Source organism: Myotis myotis, unplaced genomic scaffold (assembly GCF_014108235.1).
Source record: "Myotis myotis isolate mMyoMyo1 unplaced genomic scaffold, mMyoMyo1.p scaffold_m19_p_18, whole genome shotgun sequence".
NCBI classification, from domain to species: Eukaryota; Metazoa; Chordata; class Mammalia; order Chiroptera; family Vespertilionidae; genus Myotis; species Myotis myotis.
The window spans coordinates 10,187,920-10,215,648 of NW_023416322.1; the positions used below are offsets into that span (position 1 = coordinate 10,187,920).

Here is a 27,729-nt window from a genome sequence, read left to right on the forward strand (position 1 = left end):
ATAGGCTACCTAGAAAGAAATTTAAATTTCTACATTAAAAAACTTTATTCTATGAGCAATTCATACCCCAAATGGAAGAAACCACTTTCCTGGACAAGGACTGTTTCTCAGATAGTTTCCTTTCTTTCATACTATGCCTTGTAATTCCTGGAGAGCCCACCACATACCCTGTGCATGAGGACCTGCAATCCTGGTGCCTATTGCCTTTGTTTACTCAGAGAGGAATCATATGTCCAGAAAGAAACTCATTACCGTTACCATCCCAACAGCGATGAAGTCTTGGGGTTACAATAGTAAATATGTACAGAACCCCACCGGGCTCTTGCATCAAGCTCCACACTCTTCTTCCCAAACATTATCAGCTCACCCTGACAGATCTGAGCTCAGCACCTGGTCTCCTAGTCACTCCCACTGCCCCTCCCTTTTAGTGACACAGGGCTGGCCTTTGTCAAGGCCAAGTTCCTTAGTTTAGGCACCATATTGACGGTTAGTTACAGAACATTTCTTCATTTTGATTCGAGGTGTCTAAGAGCGCTGAGCCCAGTGTGGCACCTCTGAGACTCTGCACCATGCCCCCCAAGTTGCAGAGCATTCTCCCAGCCCTGTACCTCCTGGGGGTCTTGACCCTACTGCTGTGCCCTTCAGGCCTGTGTGGTGAGTACAGTGGTTATTGGGGAAAGGAGGTAATTTCTCTAAGATATAAAGAAAAATACCAAACCACAGTTCATCAAATGTAGTCAATTGGTGGTAATTTATAATCTTTTTGAAAGAGTAAGATGAAGTACGTTATTAATAAAATGAAGAATTTTAAAATCTAAAAGAAATTCTTCTAGATAGAGGCTGTTATTATGTCTAGAATAATTGTGTTGATATGTAAAAATTCTCCTGAGGCTGCTTTAGCAAGGAATAATCTTTAATTTTCAAATCAATTTCCTACATTTCAGTGCTCCAAAAAGTTTAAAATACATTTACTTTCTAAAGAAGTTAATTATGCCATTTACAATCTTAGTGTTTCCTTGGAGTGGGGGCGGGGAATTCTATCAGCAAAGCAGAAATATTGTCTATTATCACTAATAGTAACTTTTCTAGAGTAAAATATAGGACACTTGAAGAATTATAAACCATTACATAAATGTAAGACATTGTTGTTGAAATGTAGAAAATTTTCTACAGATGAAATAAAAGACTTTGAGAGAACTTTTGTAGATTTGTTGTTATGGAAATTAATTTGTTGTTCTATTATCTAACTGGAAATGGCCTTTAAGCAAAATATTTTTCTCTTGTGCTAGATTTGTTTTTACCTAAGAAAATTCATTTTCGTAATAAAGATATCTCTATGCATATTCCCTGAAAATGGATATCATGGCATAAAAAATGTTGGATTTGGGATAGCTTGGAGCTAGTCTCCTGGCCCAGGACCCCTGGTCCACAGTCAAGGGTCCCCAAGGGGCCAGGGATGCTAGCGCCCCCGCCCTGGCTCCGCCCAACAACCCCCGGGCAAACCCCGGTCTCCAGCCGCTCTTTGCCCCACCCTTTGGTGATTCAGAGCCCAGGAACCACCCAGGGCGCTAATTTAAATTGATTTGCAGGACAACTGCGCTCCGGCTACCCACAGCTGGACGCGGGAGCCCGCTGGATCTCTTCGTGGAGGCTGCCGAGTGCGGGCGCTGGGTCCCCGTCGCCGCGCCATGCGTCCCGCCCGGAGGGGCGCCCCCGCAGTGCTGCGCCCCCCCGGCTGGCTGACCGTGTCGCTGCTGCCGCCGCTGCTGCTGCTGTTGTGTCCACACGCGGCGCGGGGTGAGTGGGGGCCGGGGACCCAGCCCAGCGGGGTGAGCCCTTAGCCTGAGTGGGAGGGGCTGGGTCAGTCTCCATGACAACCGCAAAGTCTGGGGCCCCGGGAAGGTGAAGGGTGTGGGCGTCGGTAATGGTCCCCTGACATCCCCTACCTTTAAAGACGAGAGCCCCTGCCCTAACCGGTTTGGCTCAGTGGATAGAGCGTTGGCCTGCGGGCTGAAGGGTCCAGGTTCGATTCCAGTCAAGGCCATGTACAGTGGGCCCTTGACTTACGAGTGTCCCGACTAATGAGTTTTTTGAGATGCCAGCTGTCTCTCGGCCGATTTTTTGCTTTGAGTTGACAGAATAATTTGAGTTAATAAGCTCCTTAACGAGCTCGGTCTCAGAACGAATTAAACTCGTAAGTCAAGGTCCCACTGTACCTTGGTTGTGGGCACATCCCCAGTAGGGGGTGTGCAGGAGGCAGCTGATCAATGTTTCTTTCTCATCGGTGTTTCTAACTCTCTATCCCTCTCCCTTCCTCTCTGTAATTCAATAAAATATATTAAAAAAAAAGAAAAGATCAGCGCTCCTACTGGCCGTATCCCGTGGGACAAAGAGGATCTCCGCTGCCAACCGGCTATGAGGACCAGCTATTAGGGGTCTTGCTGTGCGGGACCCCAACTGCACGGCTGTAGGAGTGACTTTAGGAGTGAGGCTGGATGGCTGAGGAAGCACCCGCTGAGTTTGCAGAGCAGCCAACACTGGGAAGCAGAGAGGCAGGGCTGGGCTGGAGGGATTGTCAACCCCCCAACATCTCTTCAGGGTGGGAGGCCACACAACCGACCACGCGGGCCCCTAACCAGAGTCCAGGGATGTGCAGCACCTGGAGCTGCACATCTCCAGGTGTCAGGTTCCAACCGGGACCCAGTCTTTATTGGGCGCCTAGCAACCGTATCTAAGTGGAGAGAAATACTAAACCACTTCAAAAAATAACGGAGAGGAGGGGTTTATTTCAAGATTGGAAGCCCAGCAAGTTGTTGGGATGTCGTCAGTCGGCACTGGATCGAAATGCTACGTGTGTATCAAAAGCCATGGCTGCTTCCCTTTGCGCGGGGAAGGGAATGTTGCTATCAATTGAAAAGTGGTCTTTTCTTTAGTTCCATTATTTTTCATTTCTAGGTGACTGTGGTATCCCCCCAGATGTACCTAATGCTACACCAGAATTGGAAGGTCTTACAACTTTTCCTGAAGGATTCAGAGTAGGGTACTATTGCGATCCCGGTTATGCGAAAATTAGGGGAAAGGTGAGCGGAGCGCACTGCCTTCCGAACGGTGAATGGACGAAGCTGGCACCATTTTGTAATCGTAAGTTCTTCCTTTCTTTTTAGAAGAGGGAGGGGGCCCTGGCCGGTGTGGCTCAGTTGTTGGCGCTTCCTCCCATGCACCAAGAGGTAGCTGGTTGGATTCACAGCGAGGCCACATGCCAGGGTTGCAGGCTCAGTGCCAGTAGGGGATGTGCAGGAAGCAGCTCATTCCATTTGTTTCTCTCTCATTGGTGTTTCTCTCTCCCTCTCCCTTCTCCTCTCTCTAAAAATATTTTAAAAATCAATAAAAGCACCTGGTTTTCTAGTCACTCCCTCTGCACACACTCCCTCCCCTCCCTTTTCTGACACAGTGCTGGGCCTTTGCCAAGGCTGAGTTCCTTGGCTTAGGCACCATATTGACGGTTACTTACAGAACATTTCTTTTTTTTTTTTTTTTAATATATTTTATTGATTTTTCATGGAGAGGAAGGGAGAGAGATAGAAAGTTAGAAACATCGATGAGAGAGAAACATCGATCAGCTGCCTCCTGCACATCTCCCACCGGGGATGTGCCCCCAACCCAGGTACATGCCCTTGACCAAAATCGAACCTGGGACCTTTCAGTCTGCAGGCCGACGCTCCATCCACTGAGCCAAACCGGTTTCGGCTACAGAACATTTCTTCATCTTCATTTTGATTTGAGGTGTCTAAGAGTGCTGAGCCCAGTGTGGCACCTCTGAGACTCTGCACCATGTCCTCCAAGTTGCAGAGCATTCTCCCAGCCCTGTACCTCCTGGGGGTCTTGACCCTACTGCTGTGCCCTTCAGGCCTGTGTGGTGAGTACAGTGGTTATTGGGGAAAGGAGGTAGTTTCTCTAAGATATAAAGAAAAATACCAAACAACAGTTCATCAAATGTAGTCAAGTGGTGGCAATTTATAGCCTTTTTGAAACAGTAAGATGAACTACGTTATTAGTAAAATGAAGATTTCTAAAATATAAAAGAAATTCTTCTAGATAGAGGCAGTTATTATGTCTAGAATAATTGTGTTGATATGTAAAAATTCTCCTGAGGCTGCTTTAGCAAGGAATCATTTTTAATTTTCAAATCAATTTCTTATATTTCAGTGCTCCAAAATGTTTACAATACATTTACCTTCAAACTAAGTTAATTATGCCATCTACAATCTTAGTGATGCACTGAGGGGAGAGAATTTCATCTGTAAAGGAAAAATATTGTCTGTTATCACAAATACTTAGTATTTCTAGAGTAAAAGGTAGGGCACTTGGAGAACTATAAAAATTATATAAATAAAAGGCATCGTTATTGAAGTGGAGAAAAATTTTTTTTTTACAAATGAAGGATAAATAAAAGAGTTTAAAAGAACTTAACCATAACTGTTCAAAGATTTGTTGTTATGGAAATTAATTTGTTGTTATATTATCTCAATGGAAATGTCCTTTAAGCAAAATATTTTTCTCTTGTGCTAGAATTTTTTTTTTTTTACTTGAGAGAATTTGTCTTGATTATAAAGATATTTCTATGCATATTCCCTGAAAATGGCTATCATGGCATAAAAAAATGTAGGATTTGATATTGCTTTGAGGGAAAATTCTGAATCTAAAATAATAGTTGAATGTTCTCATGTGAGCCAGCAGCTTGATTTGAAAGTGGGGAAGCCATGCCTTCTCCATCACTGAGAGAGGTGGGGGGAAAGCATGGGTTTATTAAGGAAGAATTTCTCCCTGGAAGGTGATTTTTCCCTCAAACACCTGAACATTACTGAGTAGCAGCACTACGATTAGGTTCTAGAGCAGGGGTGGGCAAACTTTTTGACTCGAGGGCCACAATGGATTCTTAAACTGGACCGGAGGGCCGGAACAAAAGCATGGATGGAGTGTTTGTGTGAACTAATATAAATTCAAAGTAAACATCATTACATAAAAGGGTACGGTCTTTTTTTTCAATAGTTTTATTCATTTCAAACGGCCGTATCCGGCCCGTGGGCCATAGTTTGCCCACGGCTGTTCTAGAGTCAGTGCAGCATGAAGAACGTGCCCAGGGGATGTTCAGGCCTCCAGGTTGTCTCTGAGTTCTCCTCTCTTAGAGTCTGAGGTAACAGAAGAAAACCTTATTAAGTTGGTCAACATCTTTCGATTATTTCTTCATGTGTCTGTTTCCCTGTCTCCTTTCCTCCTATTTCATGAAATCTTCCATTATCGATGGCCTCAACCCTTTGAAATGGCATTTAATTTCTGTCAACTTTGACCTGAAATCTCCCTTTCTGATTCTGCCTCCCCTATTCTTTACAGAACTCTGTACATATGATATTCATGGAAATTAAGAGCTGTTTTTTTTTTATCTCTCACCTAAGGATAAGACTTTATTGATTTGAGAGAGAAAGGAAGGGAGAGGAAGAAGGAAACATTGACCTGTTGCTTCCTGCATGCACCCTAACTAGGGATCAAACTCACAATTTGGGTGTGTACCCTGATCAGGAATCAAACCTGTGACATTTTGGTGTCTGGGATGATGCTCCAACCCACTGAACCACACCAGCCAAGGCAAGAGCTATTTTTTATATTTCTCAGAAGGTAGATAATCTGAGGTTATATGGAAGCTGTTGATTTGTACACAGGTGCATTAATCAGAATGTTATCACACAATTCTCATGACCCCAACGGGGTACCCTAAATTTTAATAAATTCATAACACTGTCTCCCTGGAGGAGTGTCAGATCCCACAGGTTAAGGGCTCACTCCCACAAGACTGGTCCCACCCCAATTCGATGCCAGTCATAAGGAGTTAGTCCCCAGAGTACCCCCAACTTCTGTCCAACCAGGCTACAAATCAGAGGTTCTTTGGACCTCCTCCTAGGGTTTGATTAATTTATTAAAGTTATATATTTTTAAAGTTATATAAAGTTATATATATATATATCTATATATATATATCTATTATCTCACATCATGCTAGCATCTTGTTGCTCAAGTATAATTGTGTTCCTCAAGTTAAATTTATGATTATATTAATTCAACAGGATGACTGCTTTTGCCAGAAGAGACCATCAATGGCTTGGAGTTTGAAGAGCTCTCCCGATTTTTATTTGCCACGTGTGGGTGTGGGACCAGCTCATTTCACATCTTTGCCCTTCCTACCAGTATCGATGTGGCTTTCTCTTTAATTTCCTAGTTGTAGAACTTCCATTCAGCAACATTGTGGTTGTTTTGAATGATGGTTGTTCTGGTTAGGTGCAATTTTGATGTGGTTGTGGGAGGAGGCAAGTACTACATTTACTGATGCCACCATCTTGACTGGAAGCCAATATAAACTTTTGAGAACATCCTTCCTTCTGCGTTTTGGGAAGCATACGTTATTAGAGAGCTTAATAATGATGTGACCCTAGTGAAGCCATAAGGAGATAAATGTTAATTGTCATTGCTCTTGAATAACTTTGAAAATTTACATTTTCATCCAGGTTTAATCCAACTTCTCATTTTGGAGGCCCCTCATGCAATTATTTAATTGGAAGGAAGGGACTGGATTGAACTACTTTAGCAAATCAGGGACAGGGAGCGAGGACTCAAGGTGTCTTGGGGACCCTTGTCTGTTTCCCCAACCTCTCTTCTGAGGCAAACTCTTCTCAAGGTGGAAATGAGATTATTAGCCATAGGGAGCCTCCTCATGGTGATGCTACTAACCTCACTTTTTATTAGCCTCACTTTTTATTTTTTAGAGGTTTGTTGTCCAGTACCACAGCTGAAGCATGGAAAAATTATTCTGCAAAGACAGCAGAGAAGAGGTTTGGCCAATAAGTGTGAATATTTCTATGGAGACTCGATTTCATATTCATGTGATGGGCAACTTAACTCTGAAGCTTCATGCCAAGGAGATGGCACCTGGAGTCCTGAAACACCAACATGTGAAGAGAGTAAGAGCTTATGCAATTATATTATTTTAGAAGTTTCTTCATATCAATAATCACCAAAGTATTGGTGATTATTAACGGAAGGGTTCAAATTAGGTAAAAAGAATTTCTGTGCTCTGCATGATTCTTAGAATGCATACATTTGTTTAATAGCACTGTCTCCAGTCCAAATTACTATTTTCTCCCCAATGATTGCTCCCATTTTCTTGACCTTCCCGATTTCCATTCCTGAATCAGTGAAATTAGACCACATCTAATAGTTCAGCTAGACATCTGAATTATTGTGTTCTGTTTCTTGGTATTTATTCTCTTCTCTTTCAGTGTTTCTGGTCCATAGTCCTTAACCTGCAGAACAAGACTCCCAAATCTATTTGAACTTGCTTCCTTTTTCCTGCTGCCTCTAGCCCTTTTTCAGCCTATCTCTCAGTGTGAAATGCCTACATCTCCCTCACCAAGAGCACTTAAGTACCAAACACAATCCTCCCGTCTCCCACTGTTTTTCCATAACCTTACCTGTTGATGACCAGGAATAATCACTGCTCCTTGAACAGTGATTCTTTGCCTTTCCTTCTGAAAGAAGGAGCCCAAAGGAGCTTTCAGAGTGACAAGGTATCAGTCACAGTTGAGAAATCAATGGGAATCTTATCTCCCTTAGTTGAGTGTTTCCACTTTGCCTACCAGCGCTTTTCTATCGGCAGGTCACAGATTTCAGGGATTAGAAGCACATTTTCCCCAAAAGTTCACGTAGAGTGAATATAAATGGGGCCACACATGCTTCCATCTCTTGGTTCCTAGGCTCATGGACTCTATTTTTTTTATTGGGAACCCAGTACCATATAAAGGTAGATCTTTGATTTAAAGTGAATACCGTGTTCTTAAAGTTACTGTAAGTAATATTGTAAAGCCCTATTATTGTAAACTCCCATTATCTCAACTGGCACTTCAGCTAAGCCTTTAACAGGCCATCCCAATGTCCTAACAGGTCTGCAGGTTCTGGGTGACGCCATTTGTAACATAGGGAATGCATTTCATGGTCGCATCCCAATATCATACCTCTTTTGTTGTAGGTGGCATGTAGTGGGGGCCTCTGACAATTGTTTAAACACTCTGGAATCCTTCAGATAACAGTGCTGACTGAAATCCGGTAGGCAGGAGAGGAAAACCCACACCTGGAATAGTTGTCTACTTCTGTCAGAATAAATAGCTGTCCCTTCAAGTGGAAGGGGCATCCAACGTAGTCATCAACCAAGTGGCTTTTAGGTTGTCTCAAGGGATGATATCAGGGACTTAGCATTGCTGCTCCGGGGTAAGTAGGAGTCCATGCTGTTGGGCTGATGCTTGTCCTTCATCCATGTCACCTTGACCACTTTATCCTTTTCCTCTGTGACAGCTCTGCTGGGGCCTGTGACAGAGGATGGCTGACTTCAGCTGGCTGAGGCATTATTTTTTACTTATTTGTTTAATGCCTCTTAAATTGAGGGTGCATGGCTGGTGTTAACATGCAAAATAAAAACTTGACACTTCCTGGCCACTCCCACATGTCCAGTCACTTGCTCCTACCCCAGATATCCTGTGCCAATCTTTCAATCTTTGTCCTTAAGGGGCTATGACAGACAAGCCATTCATTCCAGACCACATACCCCAATTTATTCTACCATTAAGCCACTTCTTTTTTAAAAGAAATAGAATGAGCAGATATATCACCTAAATCTTTGCCTATCAGAAATATTTCCCCTTACTACTGACCTTGGAGACCACCCTGATTGGGCTCTATGCAGCTTCCATCCAGTTTAGGTTGTACACACATATTACAAATATTCTTCTGTGAACCACGGTCAAGCTTTCCTCTGTTGCGTAAGCTTGCTTGCAATGGATACCCCATATAGCCATAAGTGTGAGCTAAGAGAGAGGCACTAGTGCTACAGTGAATGGGTATAAGCAAGATGTGGGCTCCTTATTTGTGCAACTTGCTTGTGCCATCTGGTCTTGCTCATGCTGAATCCCAGATGCACCACTTTCATCTTATAACAGATAGTTGCCTGCCTGACCTTATAACTTTATGGGTCTGACAGACTCAGCTCATAATGAGTGATTCGGGCTGCATGGTCACATGATGACCCAAGGTCAAGAGCTGTCACGATCAAGACTAAGTAACATGCCAGGAATTCTATTTCAAAACATACCTAATTCTCTGCTGCAGTGCATGGCTCTGATTCAGTATTTCAAGGACCTATGGTGTGATTGTCCCATTGACATTTGCATCTTTTCCTACTGTAGGCATCTCAGTACACTAGGCTCTGCAGGGTCTTAGGGCCAAGCAACAGAGAGGATTGCACTGAGACTGGACTTGCCACAGAGCCCTCTCCTAACTTGGGCCCTATTCAAACCTGACAGTCTTTTCTGTCACTACCATATGGGTTTGAATAGTATTCACAAGTATGGAATATGCTGCCTTTAGAATCTGAAAAGTCATGCTAAGCATTGCGATTCCTTCCTTGTGGCACATTGTACCATTTACAATAATTCGACTTGAGTTTAGGTGGGATAGCCTAGCATGCTCCGAACCCTTGGCATCTAACAATTCACCAGTGTGGCAAATACCTGAATTGTTACCTTCTATCCTCTGGAGAACATCATATGAATTGTAAAAACCAGTGGTTCTCATCTTGTGTTTCTCCCATGACTTCTTTACTACTCACATGGAACACTGACAACACTTCTGGTCACCACCTCTGTGGCTGGTTTTCCCACATCACACAATTCTAATGACACCAACTGGGTGTGCTACAATTTAATTCATTCGTAACACTGCCTCCCTGGAGGTAGTGTCCGATCCCACAGGTTAAGGGCTCACTCCCACAAGTCAGGGCCCACCCCACTTCGAATGGCAGTCACAAGGAATAGGCAGGCCCCTAGATGACCCCAACTTCTGTCCAACTTGGCTGCAAATCAGAGGTTCTTCGAATCCCCTCCTTGGGTTTGATTAATTTGTTAAAGTGGCTCACAGAACTCAGGGAAATACTTGCATTTACCAGTTTATTAACAGATATGATAAAGGAGATGAATGAACAGCCAGATGAAGAAATACATGGGACAAAGTCTGGGAGGGTCCCAAACATGGAGCTTCTGTGCCCATGGAGTTTGGTTCTTCACCCTCCCGGTAGGTGGATGTGTTCATGCATCTGGAAGCTCTTTGAACTCCCTACTCTTGGAATTTTATGGAGGCTTCCTCATGTAGGCACCATCAAGTATTAATTCGGTTTCCAGGGTCTCTCTGGAAGAGGGGAAGATTCCAAACTTCTAATCATGGTTTGGTCCTTCTGGTGACTAGCGCCTCCCAGGAGCTCACCCAGAGTCACCTCATTAGAATAAAAGATGCTTTTAGTGCTCTTATCATAAAGGAAATCGCAAGGGTTTCAGGATCTCTACCTTAGAAACTGAGGGCTGAATTATGCTAAGTGAAATAAGCCAGTCAATGAAGGAAAAATACCACATGATCTCACTCATTCATGGATAATAGAGACCATTATAAACTTTTGAACAATAATAGATACAGAGGCAGAGCTGCCTCAAACAGATTGTCAAACTGCAGCGGGAAGGCCGGGGAGGGTTGGGGGACATGAGGTAGGGGGGTAAGAGATCAACCAAAGGACTTGTATGCATGCATATAAGCATAACCAATGGACATAAGACACTGGGGGATAGGGGAGGCTAGGGGACTGTCTAGGGTGGGGGGGGGGGTGGGGGGGTGGGAAATGAACACATATGTAATACCCTTTGTATTACTTTAAGCAATAAAAAAAAGAAAGAAACTGAGGGCTGAGACCTATATATATATTTCTATTATCTCATATCATGCTAGCGTCTTCTTGCTCATTCAATAGAATTAATATGATGCCACTGATATACTGGATTAATGTGATATTCTTTATATGTTCAGATGCTCATGATAACTTCAAACTATTATGAAAGGGGCAGGTCAGTTTTCATAGGACAAGGGTAAAATTGCAAATGCATGATCTTTACCCTTTCATGTGTGTGCAGATTGTTTCTGATCTTCTTTTCTGATAGGGTGGGAAAGAAGGCCTTTGCTAAAACAGTGGCCTCATTTCCCTGAAGACATATTAAAGCAAAGCTACCATATCTGGTACAGTGTCTGCAGTAGGGGCTACAATGTGGAGTGTTCAGCAGTCTACTGTAATTGTCCAGAATTCTAATTTTTGTAGTAGACAGACTAGGGAAATAAATAGAGATATGATGAGAATGACCACTTCTGCATCTTTAGTTCTTTAAGAGTGGCACTAATTTCTCCCTTCCCCTCTACACATATATGTATGTACTTAAATTAAATTTATGGAGTGACATTGGTTAATATGATATATATTTAAAACTGACTTTCCTTGCTTTAAGAGGGAGGAGACTGGGGCAGATCAATAGTTTCTACTTGGCCTTTGTGCATGTGATTGCTGTTACCATACAGGTCAATGACCCAATATGGAGAATGGACCAACTACCAATTTTGTTTATACAGATTATACTTCTGAAGACTATAGAAATGACCACCATGTGATCTATTAGGGTGCCATCAAGGTTCTTCATCATGAGACTTACGGGAGGGCAGTACAGCTACTTGGGTTTGGCTAAGTGATCCCTTGGGCAGAGAAGATGGCAGGACAGGACAGAGCCTATAGAAAGCGCACAGTATCTGGGATGTGTTGTTGTTTATGTCCTATAAGCTCAAGCTCTCTCACTTTATGTCTTCCCAACAAGGTTGCTATTATCCTCCTGTCATTGACCACGGACGTCCTAAACTAACTACACACACATTCTCACCTGATGTGGCTAAATATGAATGTGACAGAGGATATATTCTGGTTGGAAATCCCATACTCTACTGCAGTTATTCACGCTGGTCTGGTCCACCTCCTCAATGCAAAGGTAACTCCAGCCCATGGGTAAGTGGGAGGAACTCTCATGCAGGGATTGAGAATAACCTATCTTTCCATCCAGAGGCAGAACAAAAACATATGATTTATTTATTTTAAATAGTATATCCAAATGGCACCCAAAGCAAACAAAAGTACAAGGGGTATACAGAAACATTAATCTCCCCTATTTCTTTCTCCCAGTTACAAAACTCAGCCTCCATGAGGCAGGCCCTGCCCCCACTTTCTTGTATATCTCTGGAAATAGTCCATAGGCGGTACATTTTCTTGTGGCCTGGAGCAAAATTTTCATGGAAACTTGCTCTGGCATGAAGGTAGGCTCTCAGGGGCTGACTCCAAACACCAGGAAGTGAGCCTCATGCAGTGTAGGGCACCACCTGCCAATGCTGGAGCCTGTGGTGTGGATTCCCAGTTTGCAAACTGATGTGGGGGTGGGAGGCGTCAAGGTCAGGTCTGCTTTTTGCATGATACAGGTTTAGTGTACTTTGCCATCAACAACTCCAGGAATTTTTTTGTCACCATTGGTTCTTTTGCTCACAAGAGGACAATGGGCAAGAGAGAATATTTTATCCCCAGTGTTCTGTAGGGATCACATGGGAAGGATTGTTGCTTTGATGGCTGAGCCTGGGGTCATGTGCCTTTTTCATATCCTGTCATGTAATTTAAAGATGCTATGTCTTCAACAGTTTCTTAACTTCTCTCTATCTTATTTTTCCTTATTTAAATGGTAATAATAACAGTGCTCACTTTATAGCGAGGAGTTAGACTTCAATGAGATAATCACATAAAATGGTGAGCCCTGAAGAATAATATGAGCCAATGCTCAATTAACGTGGGAGCTAATTTTATTGCTCTCAAAGGGAAAAAAAAACACATAAGACAATGAGCAGCACCTACATGCAATTCATTTTAATAATCCTAGCCTGTGATCATGTCTTCTTTTCTTAGCTTTACAGATTGCTTAACTGTGCTTTCCTTGTAGCTGTATGTCCGACACCAGAGATAGAGCATGGGAATCTGCTTTTGGATAAGGACCAGTTTGTTGAAACTGAAACTGTCACTATCCAGTGTGACTCTGGCTATGCTATGGTTGGTTCCCAAAACATCACCTGCTTGGAGGACAGGACCTGGTCCCCAGAGGTGCCCAAGTGTGAGTGGGTAAGTGGCACAATTCAAGGAACTCCCTGTGCCTTCAATCCCTAAAAATGGTGCCTCTCCACAGCACTGTCGCAGCCAGCAGAGGCCAGATCTGACTGGCCCGGACTCATTCCTCAGTCATTCAAAAGGACACTCTTTTTTTCCCTTGGAACACACGTTAGGATGGCAGGTTTTCCTTCTTTCACTTGAGAACAGGGAACGCCGAGCCTTAAGGAGAGGGGGTCCTCAGAGACCTGGGAGCACTCCTACATTTCCTTTTCTAGACTGTATAACACACTGTGTTCCATGTCTGGTTGGGTAGCCGAAGTAGCTTCTGTCTCCACAGAGGCCTTCTGGCACGCTGTCTCAGGAAGATCTATATTCCTCTGGGGAAGACTACAGTGGGGCCCGGGGTCTCCTGGTTGTCCTGCTCTCCCATCAATGCTGGGGTGGTCTTGGACCTGACCTTCTGTGCTGCATTGTCAGGATCTCAGAGAAGCCTCCCAACCACTCACCACCTGTATCTCTTTTAGGTGTTCCCTGCAGGCTGTGAGCAAGTGATAGCAGCTAGAAAACTCATGCAGTGTCTCCCTAGCGTGGAGGATGTGAAGATGGCCCTGGAGCTGTATAAATTGTCTTTGGAAATTGAACGCCTGGAACAGCAGGAGGACAAGGCAAATAAATCCCTTCTGTAGTCACCACTCTGATTTTTCCCCGAAGGTGCCCTGCATCCTTCCATTCAGTATGGGTCACTTTAGTTTAGAACTCTGCCATTCTTTTGCATTGTAATGAATACCTAAAAAATGTTAATTTTTTTATTTTGCTAGTGCTCTGAGATTATAGAATTGTTGATAATCTTGTGGCTCACATTTTTGCTTTTTTGGACACAAATTGCACATTTTTCCATTAAAAATTTACTTATAGAGTACAATTTTGTCTTTGTGGTCATTGAAGCTCTGTGAAATGTGGTCCATATACAGACCCCAAAATGTATTTTCATGAAGTTACTACATTAATTGTATTGTATTGGTCTTGGTTGTGGACTTGGGTTGGCGTCAGTTATATTTTCCTGGATTACCTCACTCCATGTTCCCCATGTGCAAATCACCAGGTCCTCAGTATTTACATTAAATGTCAACATGCCCCAAAAGTCTTGTCCACTCTCTCCTATTGGCAGAGAGTTGCACCCTTTGTAAAGCCCCAAGTGCTTGCTCTCTGACTTGCTAAGGCTGCCTCTTGACTTGATCTTATATGAAGGGCATTTACATGTGTCTGACCCCTTCTTTCATCCTCAGAGATCAAACTCTGAAAGCTCGGTGAAGGTGAAGCCCACGTGACAGCTCCTGTGCATTCGCAAGTCCTCCACCTGATCTGGTTCTCATTTTCTTTAATAGACAAGTAAAAAGCCTTGAGCAACTATCCCACACACAGGGAGACACCCCATGCGAATCGCTTTTATATCTCGAGGTATTTCGGAGGCTCTACTCACTTCCACTCACCACTTCCTCCAACCTTGCATCCTCTGCAATGAGGTCCATATACAAACCCAACAATGTTTTTACATAAAGTTACTACTTTCACTGTATTGTATGGGTCCTGCATGTGGACTTGGGTTCTCACTCATATCTCAGCTCAACTGGCTTGTTTGTCTTTCCCTAGTACACAGTACCTTATGGTTAACATTGGCCTCTTTTGTGTAATTTTCCCAAACACACTCTGAAGAGGCAATGGCGTAGAGCAGGCTTTCAGTAAATTACAGATCTTATAGAGGGGCTTGGACTGTTAGGGAAACCCCCTTACTGGGAGGTATCTATCCTTGGTGTTGAATGCCATTTCCTGCTCCTGCTATGAGGAATTCCTTTTGCTTCATGTTTATTTTGAGTTTCATTGAGGCAAGAACATGTGGGTACCTATTTTCCCTGAGAAGTGGTCCCAGAAAGCTCGGCAAGTGGGTGGGGAGTAAGATGAAGAGGTGAGGGCAGTTTAAAGAGGGAGTATTGCTGAGGGGATTATTATTGCTGTTGCTGACAGGAGCTCAGTTATGCTGACTGCCCTCTGAATGTGTGTGGAACCCAACTATGATTTGTCCTCTAGAGAATGAAGACCAATGGTAATTAGCCAATAGGTCTTGCTCTCAGGACACCTGCCTCCACTGCAGACCAGCTAGGCATGCTCCTGGCCACGCTGACACTGGTGCCCAATGTCACCTAAGGGACTGTGTGAAGTAACCTCCAGGGTAGAGATATGGACAGACAAAGCAGACCCTGGGGTTGGAAGTGGTCCACAGTGTGCCAAAGTGAGAGGGCCCTAGTGATCTTGAAAGGAATTTGACAGTGTCTGCCACACACTTGGACATGCAGTGTAGGCTTTCCTGTCTGTGTACTTGCTTTTCTGTTCTGTCTGCCTTTGGTTTTTGAATTCATGTTCTCCTCTTTCTTCATGTATTTCCTCATAGAAAGTAAAATATTGAGTTCCTACATATTTGAAAGTGTTTTTATCCAAATACTTGATGGATAATTTGTTGAACTTTTTTGATTATATCCTGAGTTTGGCATTTAGTTTAGCCTCCCAGCTACCTGACACAAGCTTCCTTTAAATATTGACAAGGACGCCTTCTGGCTTTCACAATTGGATTTGAATTGTGATTGGTTGCCTTGATCTTTCATTTTTTCAGTTAAGGGGCACTGAGTCTGTATTAATGGTACCCAGTCACCCAGTTTCACAACCATCATTTACATTTCCACTGCCCCTCTCAAGTGTCCCAGGTATTGCACAAGCCAATGCACCACCTTCCATCTACATACCATGGCACTTACCAGGTGAAAATGTTCACAGCTGCAATGCTACAGCAAGCCAGCACTGTCAATATTCACCCATGACCAGTGATTGCCAGGTGGCTGGTGGGTGAACCAAGTCTAGAATCCCATTCTTAGAGTTTGCCTTTGAGGTCCACTTGTGGTACAAACTGTCTTCAGTCAGTTTCTACACAATGGATGTAGATGTATCTAAATTTTTGATAGTGTGCTCATCAGGAAACACACACACACACAAACACACACACACACACACACACACACACACACACACTCTCTCTCTCTCACACAGACACTAACTATCTAAGAGGTTTGAGGGCAGGTTACTTTTTCTATATTAACCAGTTTCCTCATTTATGCAATGAGGAAGTTAAAACCTGTGACCTAGGGCAGTGGTCAGCAAACTCATTACTCAACAGAGCCAAATATCAACAGTACAATGATTGAAATTTCTTTTGAGAGCCAAATTTTTTAAACTTAAACTATATAGGTAGGTATATTGTTATTAACTTAAGTAGCGTACTCCTAAGGCGTAGGAAGAGCCACACTCAAGGGGCCAAAGAGCCGCATGTGGCTCACAAGCCCCAGTTTGCCGACCAGGGTAGGGTTTTTGAAGATTAAGTATGATAATTTATATAAAGTTCTGGTACCCTACCTGCTGAAAGTTTAAAAGCAGGTTTCTGGTTAATCTTTTAAATCACTTCTCTTTATTGTGATTCCTCTTTCTAAAGGAAGTAGCCATTTGGTGGCTTTGTTTTCCTTGATCTCTAGGAAGTTGACATTTATTTGTGCTTTCCTCAGCATTCCAAAGAGTTTCACTCAGTTCTATTTGGTAATTCTTCTCATTTATTTTTGAGAGAGAAGCATTTTGGTTCCTATGGGTACATGGTAGTCATTCCACTTTAGCTGAGTAGTTAAGATCCCTTTAGGACGATTTCCAGAGCTTACTCTTTTGTTTGAGGCAACTATCTAAGCACAGATATCCACAGCGGGTGGGCAAGATATGGAATCCAGGTTGGTAGTCTCATCTGTCCCACTTAAGGAGACAAGTTAGGCAATAATCTGGATGAACAGTCAGGCAGTCTTCGATGGTTAAGAGACACTTAGTCTTGGGGTTACCAATTCACGAAGCAGAACAAATGCGTCTTCCATTCACGTGTCCCTTACTGCTCAGGGACAAAGCACTGGGCTTCCTCCGCATCCAGCATCATCCAGACAGTTGAAAAGGCACACTGAACCTTCCTTTCTCCTTAATTGATCACCTCCAGCATTTCCCTTTCAGTGCATGCTTCTCGGGTGCAGACACGGACTAGCATAGTTCCCACACTAGAACGGTTTCATAGAGTGAGTCATTTGGTGTTTTATGTATATCAGCAAACCCAGGAAGTAAAGAAGCTCCCATTGAAGTATTATAAGAAGAACTAGAGACCTGATGCACGAAATTTGTGTTTGGGTTGGGGGTGTCCCTCAGCCTAGCCTGTGCCCTCTCACAATCTAGGACACCTCACTCCTATCTGCCCACCTGCTTGCTCCTAACCACCTGCCTGTTCACTCCTTAGTCTACACGTGCTGGCTCCTTACCCATTGCCTCACAGCTCCTTATTGCTGCTGAGAGGTGGGAGAGGCTCCCGCCACCACTGCTGCACTCACCAGGCATGAGCCCAGCTTCTGACTGAGCAGTGCTCCCACTGTGGGATCGCACTGAACACCAGGGGGCAGCTCCTACATTGAGGGACTGCCCCCTGGTTGTCAGTGTGCCTCAGTGACCTTTGTTCTGGTCGCCCGGCTGTTCTGCCATAGCAGTTGCTGGATATATATATATTATTGTTTAGAATGGATTCTTGAGTATTTTTCCACAGACTCATATTAGACTCTTCTGTCTAGACCAGTGATGGCGAGCCTTTTGAGCTCGGTGTGTCAGCATTTTGAAAAACCCTAACTTAACTCTGGTGCCGTGTCACATATAGAAATTTTTTGTTATTTGCAACCATAGTAAAACAAAGACTTATATTTTTGATATTTATTTTAAATATTTAAATGCCTTTTAACAAAGAAAACTCAACCAAAAAAATGAGTTCGCGTGTCACCTCTGACACGCATGTCATAGGTTCGCCATTATTGGCCTAGACCATAGGCTAACTAGAAAGAAATTTAAATTTCTACATTAAAACTTTATTCTATGAGCAATTCAAACCCCAAATGGAAGAAACTAATTTGTTGGACAAGGACTGTTTCTCAGATAGTTTCCTTCTTTCATACTATGCCTTGCAATTCCTGGAGAGCCCACCCATACCCTGTGCATCAGGACCTGCAATCCCGGTGCCTATTGCCTTTGTTTACTCAGAGAGGAATCATATGTCCAGAAAGAAACTCATTACCGTTACCATCCCAACAGCGATGAAGTCTTGGGTTACAATAGTAAATATGTACAGAACCCCACCGGGCTCTTGCATCAAGCTCCACACTCTTCTTCCCAAAACTTTCCAGCTCACCCTGACAGAGCTGTGCTCAGCACCTGGTCTCCTAGTCACTCCCACTGCCCCTCCCCTTTAGTAACACAGGGCTGGGCCTTTGCCAAGGCCAAGTTCCTTAGTTTAGGCACCATTTTCACGGTTACTTACAGAACATTTCTTCATTTTGATTCGAGGTGTCTAAGAGAGCTGAGCCCAGTGTGGCCCCTCTGAGACTCTGCACCATGTCCCCCAAGTTGCAGAGCATTCTCCCAGCCCTGTACCTCCTGGGGGTCTTGACCCTACTGCTGTGCCCTTCAGGCCTGTGTGGTGAGTACAGTGGTTATTGGGGAAAGGAGGTAGTTTCTCTAAGATATAAAAAAATACCAAACAACAGTTCATCAAATGTAGTCAAGTGGTGGCAATTTATCAGCTTTTTGAAAGAGTAAGATGAACTACGTTATTAATAAAATGAAGAATTTTAAAATCTAAAAGAAATTCTTCTAGATAGAGGCTGTTATTATGTCTAGAATAATTGTGTTGATATGTAAAAATTCTCCTGAGGCTGCTTTAGCAAGGAATAATCTTTAATTTTCAAATCAATTTCCTACATTTCAGTGCTCCAAAATGTTTGCAATATATTTACCTTCTAACTAAGTTAATTATGCCATCTACAATCTTAGTTAGTGATTCATTGAGGGGAGGGAATTTCATCAGTAAAGAAAAAATATTGTCTGTTATCACAAATACTTAGTATTTCTAGAGTAAAATGTAGGGCACTTGGAGAACTATAAAAATTATATGAAGAAGAAATAAAAGAGTTTAAAAGAACTTAACCAGAACTGTTCCAAGATTTGTTGTGAAAATTAATTTGTTGTTATATTATCTCAATGGAAATGTCCTTTAAGCAAAATATTTTTCTCTTGTGCTAGAATTTTATTTTTTACTTGAGAGAATTCATCCTCATTATGAAGATATTTCTATGCATATTCCCTGAAAATGGCTATCATGGCATAAAAAAATGTAGGATTTGATATTGCTTTGAGGGAAAATTCTGAATCTAAAATAATAGTTGAATGTTCTCATGTGAGCCAGCAGCTTGATTTGAAAGTGGGGAAGCCATGCCTTCTCCATCACTGAGAGAGGTGGGGGGAAAGCATGGGTTTATTAAGGAAGAATTCTCCCTGGAAGGCGATTTTTCCCTCAAACACCTGAACATTACTGAGGAGTAGCACTACGATTAGGTTCTAGAAGAACATTCTGCCCAGGGGATGTTCAGAACTCCACGTTGTCTCTGAGTTCTCCTCCCTTAGAGCCTGAGGTAACAGAAGAAAACCTTATTAAGTTGGTCAACATCTTTCAATTATTTCTTCATGTGTCTGTTTCCCTGTCTCCTTTCCTCCTATTTCATGAAATCTTCCAGTATCTATGGCCTCAACCCTTTGAAATGGCATTTAATGTCTGTCAGCTTTGACCTGAAATCTCCCTTTCTGATTCTGCCTCCCCTTTTCTTTATAGTAACAACCTTCTGAGGCCAGAGACTTGGCTCATTGCCTCCGTATTGATCTGCCTCTGCTATCTTATCAGCTACTCGCTTCTACCCATCCTTCGTGTATCTCCACGTCATTCCTGGACATCTTTCCCTGATACGCCAGGCCTCAGTTCTGTCAACCTTTTCTTTTTTTTTTTTTTTTTAATATATTTTTTATTGATTAAGATATTACATATGTGGCCTTGTCCCCACGTTACCCTCTACACCCCCCCCCCCCCGCTCATGCCCTCTCCCCCCCGTTGTCCATGTCCATTGATTAGGCCTATATGCTTGCATATAAGTCCTTTGGTTGATCTTTCCCCCTTACCCCCACCCTCCCCTACCTTCCCTCCAAGTCCCGACAGTCCAATCAATGCCTCTCCGTCTCTGGACCAGTCCTTGTTCACCAGCTTATGTTGTTCATTATATTCCACAAATGAGTGAGATCCTGTGGTATTTATCCGCTCTCCAGTTCCATCCATGCTGTGGCAAATGGTTAGAGTTCCTTTTTCTTCTTCCTCTTCTTAAAGAATACCTTTCAGCATTTCATATAATGCTGGTTTGGTGGTGATGAACTCCTTTAGCTTTTTCTTATCCGTGAAGCTCTTTATCTGACCTTCTATTCTGAATGATAGCTTTGCTGGATAAAGTAATCTTGGTTGCAGGTTCTTGCTATTCATCACTTTGAATATTTCTTGCCACTCTCTTCTGGCCTGCATGGTTTCTGTTGAGAAATCAGCTGACAGTCGTATGGGTACTCCCTTGTAGGTAACTGACTGTCTTTCTCTTGCTGCTTTTAAGATTCTCTCTTTATCTTTTGCTCTTGGCATTTTAATTATGATGTGTCTTGGTGTGGTCCTCTTTGGATTCCTTTTGTTTGGGGTTCTCTGCGCTTCCTGGACTTGTAAGTCCATTTCTTTCACCAGGTAGGGGAAGTTTTCTGTCATTATTTCTTCAAAAAGGTTTTCAATATCTTGCCCTCTCTCTCCTTCTGGTACCCCTATAATTCTGATGTTGGTACGCTTGAAGTTGTCCCAGAGGTTCCTTACACTATCTTCATATTTTTGGAATCTCTTTTCTTTTTTCTTTTTCGGTTGGGTATTTTTTGTTTCTTTGTATTTCAAATCTTTGACTTGATTCTTGGGATCCTCTTGTCTGCTGCTGGATCTCTGTAAATTATTCTTTATTTCAGTCAGTGTATGCTTAATTTCTAGTTGGTCCTTTTTCATGTCCTCCATGGTCTCACTATACTTATTGAGGGATTCATTAAATTTATCGGCGGTTTCCATAAAATTCTTGAAAAACCTTATAAACGTGGCCTTGAACTCTATATCCAATCGTTTGCTTTCCTCCATTTCTGCCATTTGTGACCTGTTTCTTTGTCTCCGCATTTTGGCAGCTTCCCTGTGTTGATAGAGTGGCCCTGCGCGCCAGGTGTCCTGTAGGGCCCAGTAGCTCAGCCTCCCCAGTTACCTGGGGTGGACACTCTTGGTGCACTCTTGGTGCCTTGGTTGTTGTAGAATCACTGGGAGGAATTGACCTCCAGGCCAATTGGCTGTGAGAATCAGCTGTGTCTAAAGTGGGAGAACTTCTGTGCTGAAGACACCCTTCTGGGGCAAGACTTGCTTCAGTGGGGCTTTGGTGCTCACTGAGTCTGCTCCCTGAGTGTGTCCCTTATGGATCTGAGGAGTTGCAGTCTGGTACCCTCTGACCACTGGGTACAGTGGCTCCTGGATCTAAGGAGGTGCCAATTCAGCCTCTGCCTGAGGCCACACAGCAGGAGCCACGAAGAGGCTCAGCTGTGAAGCAATGCAAGCCACTGCGGGGCCTTGGGCCTTCTCTTGGAAGTTCCGGGTCTGCCTGGCTGGGCTGCAGTTAGGTACATTCACATGCAAAAGCCTCTGCCGCAGCCTGGGTGGGGCGGGGTCTCAGGGAATCAAAGGGTGGATCAGGGAGCTATGGCTGATTCTCCGCCCGGAGTCGAGGGTCTCAGTGACCCGCTAATTGCTGCAAGCACCTCTGAGGGAAAGCCGCCTTCAAGTTCGCCCGCTGCCGGACAGACCAGCTTCTCCCCGTATGAGACCTGGGTCCCCAGAGACTTCCCGGAACCGGAGTTCAGAGCAGTCAGGAGTTTGTGATTCAAAAAGACAGCCGCGTCCTCAGGTGCCACCCCCTTTCCTCGCGCGCGCGAGCCACCGTACCTCTGCACTTCACCTCCGCAGCGCCTCTGGCTCTCAGTGTGCTTTTCTTTCCTTCTAGTTGTGGAATTTACACTCAGCCAGCCTTCCTGTTGTTCTGGATGATGTTTGCTCAGTCCTTTGCGGTAATTTTCAATTGTTGTGGGAGGCGACAATTTCCCGGTGTTTACCTATGCCGCCATCTTAGTTTCTCCTGTCAACCTTTTCCAGTAGATCTCATTTGTTGTCCTACTCTCCTAGCATTTGTGTGACTGGTGTTGTAGTGTAAATATTTAAATGGCTATATCTTATTTAAGTATATTGCAAGTATGGCTCTTAATATTACCTGAAGAGCCTCGTACAGAACTCCATATATATGTTATTCATGAAAATTATGGGCTGTTTTTCTTATATCTCACCTAAGGATAAGACTTTATTGATTTGAGAGAGAGAAGAAGGGAGAGGAAGAGGGAAACATTGACCTGTTGCTTCCTGCATGCACCCTAACTAGGGATCACACTCACAATTTGGGTGTGTACCCTGATCAGGAATCAAACCTGTGACATTTTGGTGTCTCGGATGATGCTCCAACCCACTGAACCACACCAGCCGGGGCAAGAGCTATTTTTTATATTTCTCAGAAGGTAGATAATCTGAGGTTATATGGAAGCTGTTGATTTATACACAGTTGAATTAAACAGAATGTTATCACACAATTCTCATGACACCAACTGGGTGCCCTAAATTTTAATAAATTCATAACACTGTCTCCCTGGAGGAGTGTCAGATCCCACAGGTTAAGGGCTCACTCCCACAAGACTGGTCCCACCCCGATTCGATGCCAGTCATAAGTAGTAGAACTCCCGAGTATCCCCAACTTCTGTCCAAGTAGGCTACAAATCAGAGGTCCTTTGGACCTCCGCCTAGGGTTTGATTAATTTGTTGATGTTATATATTTTTAAAGTTATATATACAGTGAGTGTCCAGATTATTATGACCACCTGACATTTGTAGGCAAATTAGCTATAATTTCGTGCTGAAGTTGCTAAAGGGCCAGACCATTATAAATAGGGAAGCAGGTTGTTTACCACGACAGTAGAAGTGATTTTTTTCTGAAGATATGGGCAAACAATGCGATTTAACAGCCTTTGAACATAGGATATATATTATGATGAGTGGCCAGATTATTATGTCCACCCCATCAGTACTTCCTTGGGCCACCTTTTGCCTTCAATACTGCGGCGATTCTTCTTGGCATTGGCTCCACAAGATGTTGAAAGGTGATGCGAGGAATCTGACACCATGCCTGAGGAATAGCATGTCCAGTCCTGTGAGATTTGATGGTTGTGGAACCAGCTGCCTGATGGCTCTTTTAACTTCGTCCCACAAATGCTCAATTGGATTGAGATCTGGTGATTGTGGGGGCCACCTAAGCAAGGTAAAGTCTCCCTCATGTTCTTGAAACCACTCCTGCACATTATGAGCACCATGGCATGGTGCATTGCCTTGTTGGAAGAAGCCATCTCCATTGGAATACGCCATCAACATGATAGGATGAATTTGATCAGCAACGATACTTAGGTATGTTGCGCTATTCAGACGTTGCTCCACACGAACTAAAGGGCCCACATCATGCAAGCAAAACATGCCCCAAACCATAACACTGTCCCCACCAGCTTGAAAGATTGTACTCAGGCATGTACATGCTTTCATGCTGTTCCCACCAAACTCTTACTTTGCCTTCTGCATGATGCAACTGAAACGTGATTTATCAGACCACATGACTTTTTTCCAATGCTCGACTGTCCAATCCTTGTATTCCTGTGTGAATTGGAGGCATTTTATCTTGGTAACTGCAGACAGCAAAGGTGTTCAAAAAGGCCTTCGGCTTCCATATCCCCTAAGATGCAGTGAACGGCTAATTTGCCTACAAAGATCAGGTGGTCATAATAATCTGGCCACTGACATTCAAATATATCCCATGTTCAAAGGCTGTTAAATTGCATTGTTTACACATATCTTCAGAAAAAAAATCACTTCTACTATTGTGGTAAACCACCTGCTTCCCTATTTATAATGGTCTGGCCCCCTAGAAACTTCAACACGAAATTATAGCTAATTTGCCTACAAATGTCAGGTGGTCATAATAATCTGGCCACTCAGTGTATATATTTTTCTATTATCTCACATCATGGTAGCATCTTGTTGCACAAGTATACTTGTGTTCCTCAAGTTAAATTTATGATTATATTAATTCAACAGGATGACTGCTTTTGCCAGAAGAGACCAGCAAGGTCTTGGAGTTTGAAGAGCTCTCCCGGTTTTTATATGCCACATGTGGGTGTGGGACCAGCCCATTTCACATCTCTGCCCTTCCCACAGGACCCATGTGGCTTCCTCCTTAATTTCCTAGTTGTAGAACTTCCATTCAGCCACATTGTGGTTGTTTTGAATGATGCTTGTTCTGTTTAGTTGCAATTTTGATGTGGTTGTGAGGAGAGAGGCAAGTACTACGTTTTACTGATGCCACCATCTCAACTGGAAGCCAATATAAACTTTTGAGAACATTCTTCCTTCTGCGTTTTGGGAAGTATAAGTTATTAGAGAGCTTAATAATAATGTGTCCCCAGTGAAGCCGTAAGGAGATAAGTGTTACTTGTCATTCCTCTTGAATAATTTTGAAAATTTACATTTTCATCCAGGTTTAATCCAACACCTCATTTTGGAGGCCCCTCGTGCAATTATTAAATTGGAAGGAAGTGACTGGATTGAACTACTTTAGCAAATCAGGGACAGGGAGCGAGGACTCAAGGTGTCTGGGGGACCCTTGTCTGTTTCCTTAACCTCTCTTCTGAGGCAAACTCTTTTAAAGGTGGAAATGAGATTATTAGCCATAGGAGCCTCCTCACGGTGATTTTAATAACCTCACTTTTTATCAGCCTCACTTTTTATTTTTTAGAGGTTTGCTGTCCAGTACCACAGCTGAAGAATGGCAAAATTATTGAGCAGAGACAGCAGAGAAAAGGTTTGGCCAATAAGTGTCAATATTTCTATGGAGACTCCATTTCATATTCATGTGCTGGGAGACGTAACGCTGAAGCTTCATGCCGAGAAGATGGCACCTGGAGTCCTGAAACACCAACATGTGGAGAGAGTAAGAGTTTATGGAATTATATTATGTTAGAAGTTTCTTCATATCAAAGTATGTGCGATTATTAAAGGAAGGGTTCCAATTAGGTAAAAAGAATTTCTGTGCTCTGCATGATTCTTAGAATGCATACATTTGTGTAATAGCACTGTCTGCATTTCAAATTTCTCTTTTCTCCCCAATGGTTGCTCCCATTTTCTTGACCTTCCTGGTTTCTTTTCCTGATGTAGTGAAATTAGGCCACTTCTAATAGATCAGCTAGACTTCTAAACTATTGTGTTCTGTTTCTTGGTATTTATTCTCTTCTCTTTCAGTGTTTCTGGTCCATAGTACTTAACCTGCAGAACAAGACTCTAAATCTATTTGAATTTGCTTCCGTTCTTCTGCTGCCTCTAAGCCCTTCTTCAGCCTATCTCTTAGTGGGAAATGCCTACATCTCCCTCACCAAGAGCACTTAAATACTAAACACAATCCTTTTGTCTCCCACTGTTTTTCCATAACCCTTTTTGTTCATGATCAGGAATAATCACGGCTACCTGGATAGTGATTCTTTGCCTTTCCTTCTGAAAGAAGGAGCCCAAAGGAGCTTCAGAGTGACCAGGTATCAGTCACAGTTGAGAAATCAATGGGAATCTTATCTCCCTTAGTTGAAGTGTTTCCACTTTGCCTACCAGCGCTTTTCTATCTGCAGGTCACAGAGTTCAGGGATTAGCAGCCCATTTTCCCCAAAAGTTCACTTAGAGTGAATATAAATGGGGCCGCTCATGCTTCCAATCTCTTGGTGCCTAGGCTCATGGACTCTTTTTTTTATTGGGAACCCAATGCCATATAAAGTTGGATCTATGATTTAAAGTGAATACTGTGTTCGTAAAGCTACTGTAAGTAATATTGTAAAGCCCCATTATTGTAAAGTACTGTCTCTCACCTGCACTTCATCTAAGCCTTTAACAGATATGATAAAGGAGAGGAATGAACAGCCAGTTGAAGAAATACATGGGGCAAAGTCTGGGAGGGTCCCAAACATGGAGCTTCTGTGCCCATGGAGTTGTGGTTCTTCATCCTCCCGGTAGGTGGATGTGTTCACGCATCTGGAAGCTCTTTGAACTCCCTACTCTTGGAATTTTATGGAGGCTTCCTCATGTAGGCACCATCAAGTATTAATTCGGTTTCCAGGGTCTCTCTGGAAGAGGGGAAGATTCCAAACTTCTAATCATGGTTTTGTCCTTCTGGTGACTAGCACCTCCCAGGAGCTCACCCAGTGTCACCTCATTAGAATAAAAGATGCTTTTAGTGCTCTTATCAAAAAGGAAATTGCAGGGGTTCCAGGATCTTAGTCCCAGAAATTGAGGGGGATATATTCCTATTATCTTACATCATGCTAGCATCTTCTTGCTCATTCAATAGAATTAATATGATTCCACTGATATACTGGATTACTGTGATATTCTTTATATGTTCAGATGCGCATGTAACTTCAGGCTCTTATGAGAGGGGCAGGTGAGTTTTCATAGGACAAGGGTAAAATGGCAAATGTATGATCTTGACCCTTTCATGTGTGTGCACATTGTTTCTGATCTTCTTTTCTGAGAGGGTGGGAAAGAAGGCCTTTGCTAAAACAGTGGCCTCATTTCCCTGAAGACATATTAAAGCAAAGTTACTATATCTGGTACAGGGTCTGCAGTAGGGGCTACAATGTTGAGTGTTCAACAGTCTACTGTAATTGTCCAGAATTCTAATTTTTGTAGTAGACAGACTAGGGAAATAAATAGAGATATGATGAGAATGACCACTTCTACATCTTCAGTTCTTTAAGAGTGGCACTAAGTTCTTCCTTACTTTATTTTAAAGTAAATTTATAGAGTGATGGTAAATATGATATATATTTTAAATTGACGTTCCTTGCTCTAAGAGGGAGGGGTCTGGGGCAGATCAATAGTTTCTACTTCGCATTCTTGCATGTGATTGCTATTACCCCACTTGTCAATGACACAATATGGAGAATGGACCCACTAGGGTGCCATCATGATTCTTCATCATGAGGCTTACGGGAGGGCAGCACAGTTACTTGGGTTTGGCTAAGTGATCCCTTGGGCAGAGAAGATGGCAGGACAGGATAGAGAGTATAGAAAGTGCACAGATTCTGGGATGTGTTGTTGTTTATGTCCTATAAGCTCAAGCTCTCTCACTTTATGTCTTCCCAACAAGGTTGCTATTATCCTCCTGTCATTGACCATGGACGTCCTAAACTAACTACACACACATTCTCACCTAATGAGGCTAAATATGAATGTGACAAAGGATACATTCTGGTTGGAAATCGCATTCTCTACTGCAGTTCTTCACGCTGGTCTGGTCCGCCTCCTCAATGCAAAGGTAACTCTAGCCCACGGATAAGTGGGAGGAACTCTCATGCAGGGATTGAGAATAACCTATCTTTCCATCCAGAGGCAGAACAAAAACATATGATTTATTTATTTTAAATAGTATATCCAAATGGCACCCAAAGCAAACAAAAGTACA

The 27,729-nt window shown here is 43.1% G+C and overlaps 3 protein-coding genes across 6 annotated transcripts in view; all 3 read left to right on the top strand.

Annotated features, from left to right (window-relative positions):
• The window catches only part of C4BPA (complement component 4 binding protein alpha), a 41,078-nt gene extending 27,057 nt beyond the window's left edge, over positions 1-14,021 (top strand). The window contains exons 11-12 of one of the 2 annotated variants that reach the window (XM_036344796.1): positions 12,936-13,111; positions 13,624-14,021. In XM_036344796.1, the coding sequence (XP_036200689.1) occupies positions 12,936-13,111; positions 13,624-13,785 (338 nt within the window). In that variant the 3' untranslated portion in view covers positions 13,786-14,021. The remainder of the gene's footprint in view (positions 1-12,935; positions 13,112-13,623) is intronic. The other variant, XM_036344795.1, reaches the window with a different exon arrangement.
• The window catches only part of CD55 (CD55 molecule (Cromer blood group)), a 141,679-nt gene continuing 117,007 nt past the window's right edge, over positions 3,058-27,729 (top strand). The window contains exon 1 of the mRNA XM_036344776.1: positions 3,058-3,141. The gene's annotated coding sequence lies outside the window, so the exon portion shown is untranslated. The remainder of the gene's footprint in view (positions 3,142-27,729) is intronic.
• LOC118673668 (apolipoprotein R-like) overlaps positions 18,512-27,729 on the top strand; it is a 25,705-nt gene continuing 16,487 nt past the window's right edge. Inside the window, exons 1-3 of one of the 3 annotated variants that reach the window (XM_036344799.1) lie at positions 18,516-18,683; positions 25,021-25,215; positions 27,415-27,582. In XM_036344799.1, coding sequence (XP_036200692.1) covers positions 18,599-18,683; positions 25,021-25,215; positions 27,415-27,582 — 448 coding nt within the window. In that variant the 5' untranslated portion in view covers positions 18,516-18,598. Of the gene's footprint in view, positions 18,684-25,020; positions 25,216-27,414; positions 27,583-27,729 lie in introns of all 3 variants that reach the window. The other 2 variants (XM_036344803.1, XM_036344800.1) reach the window with 2 other exon arrangements.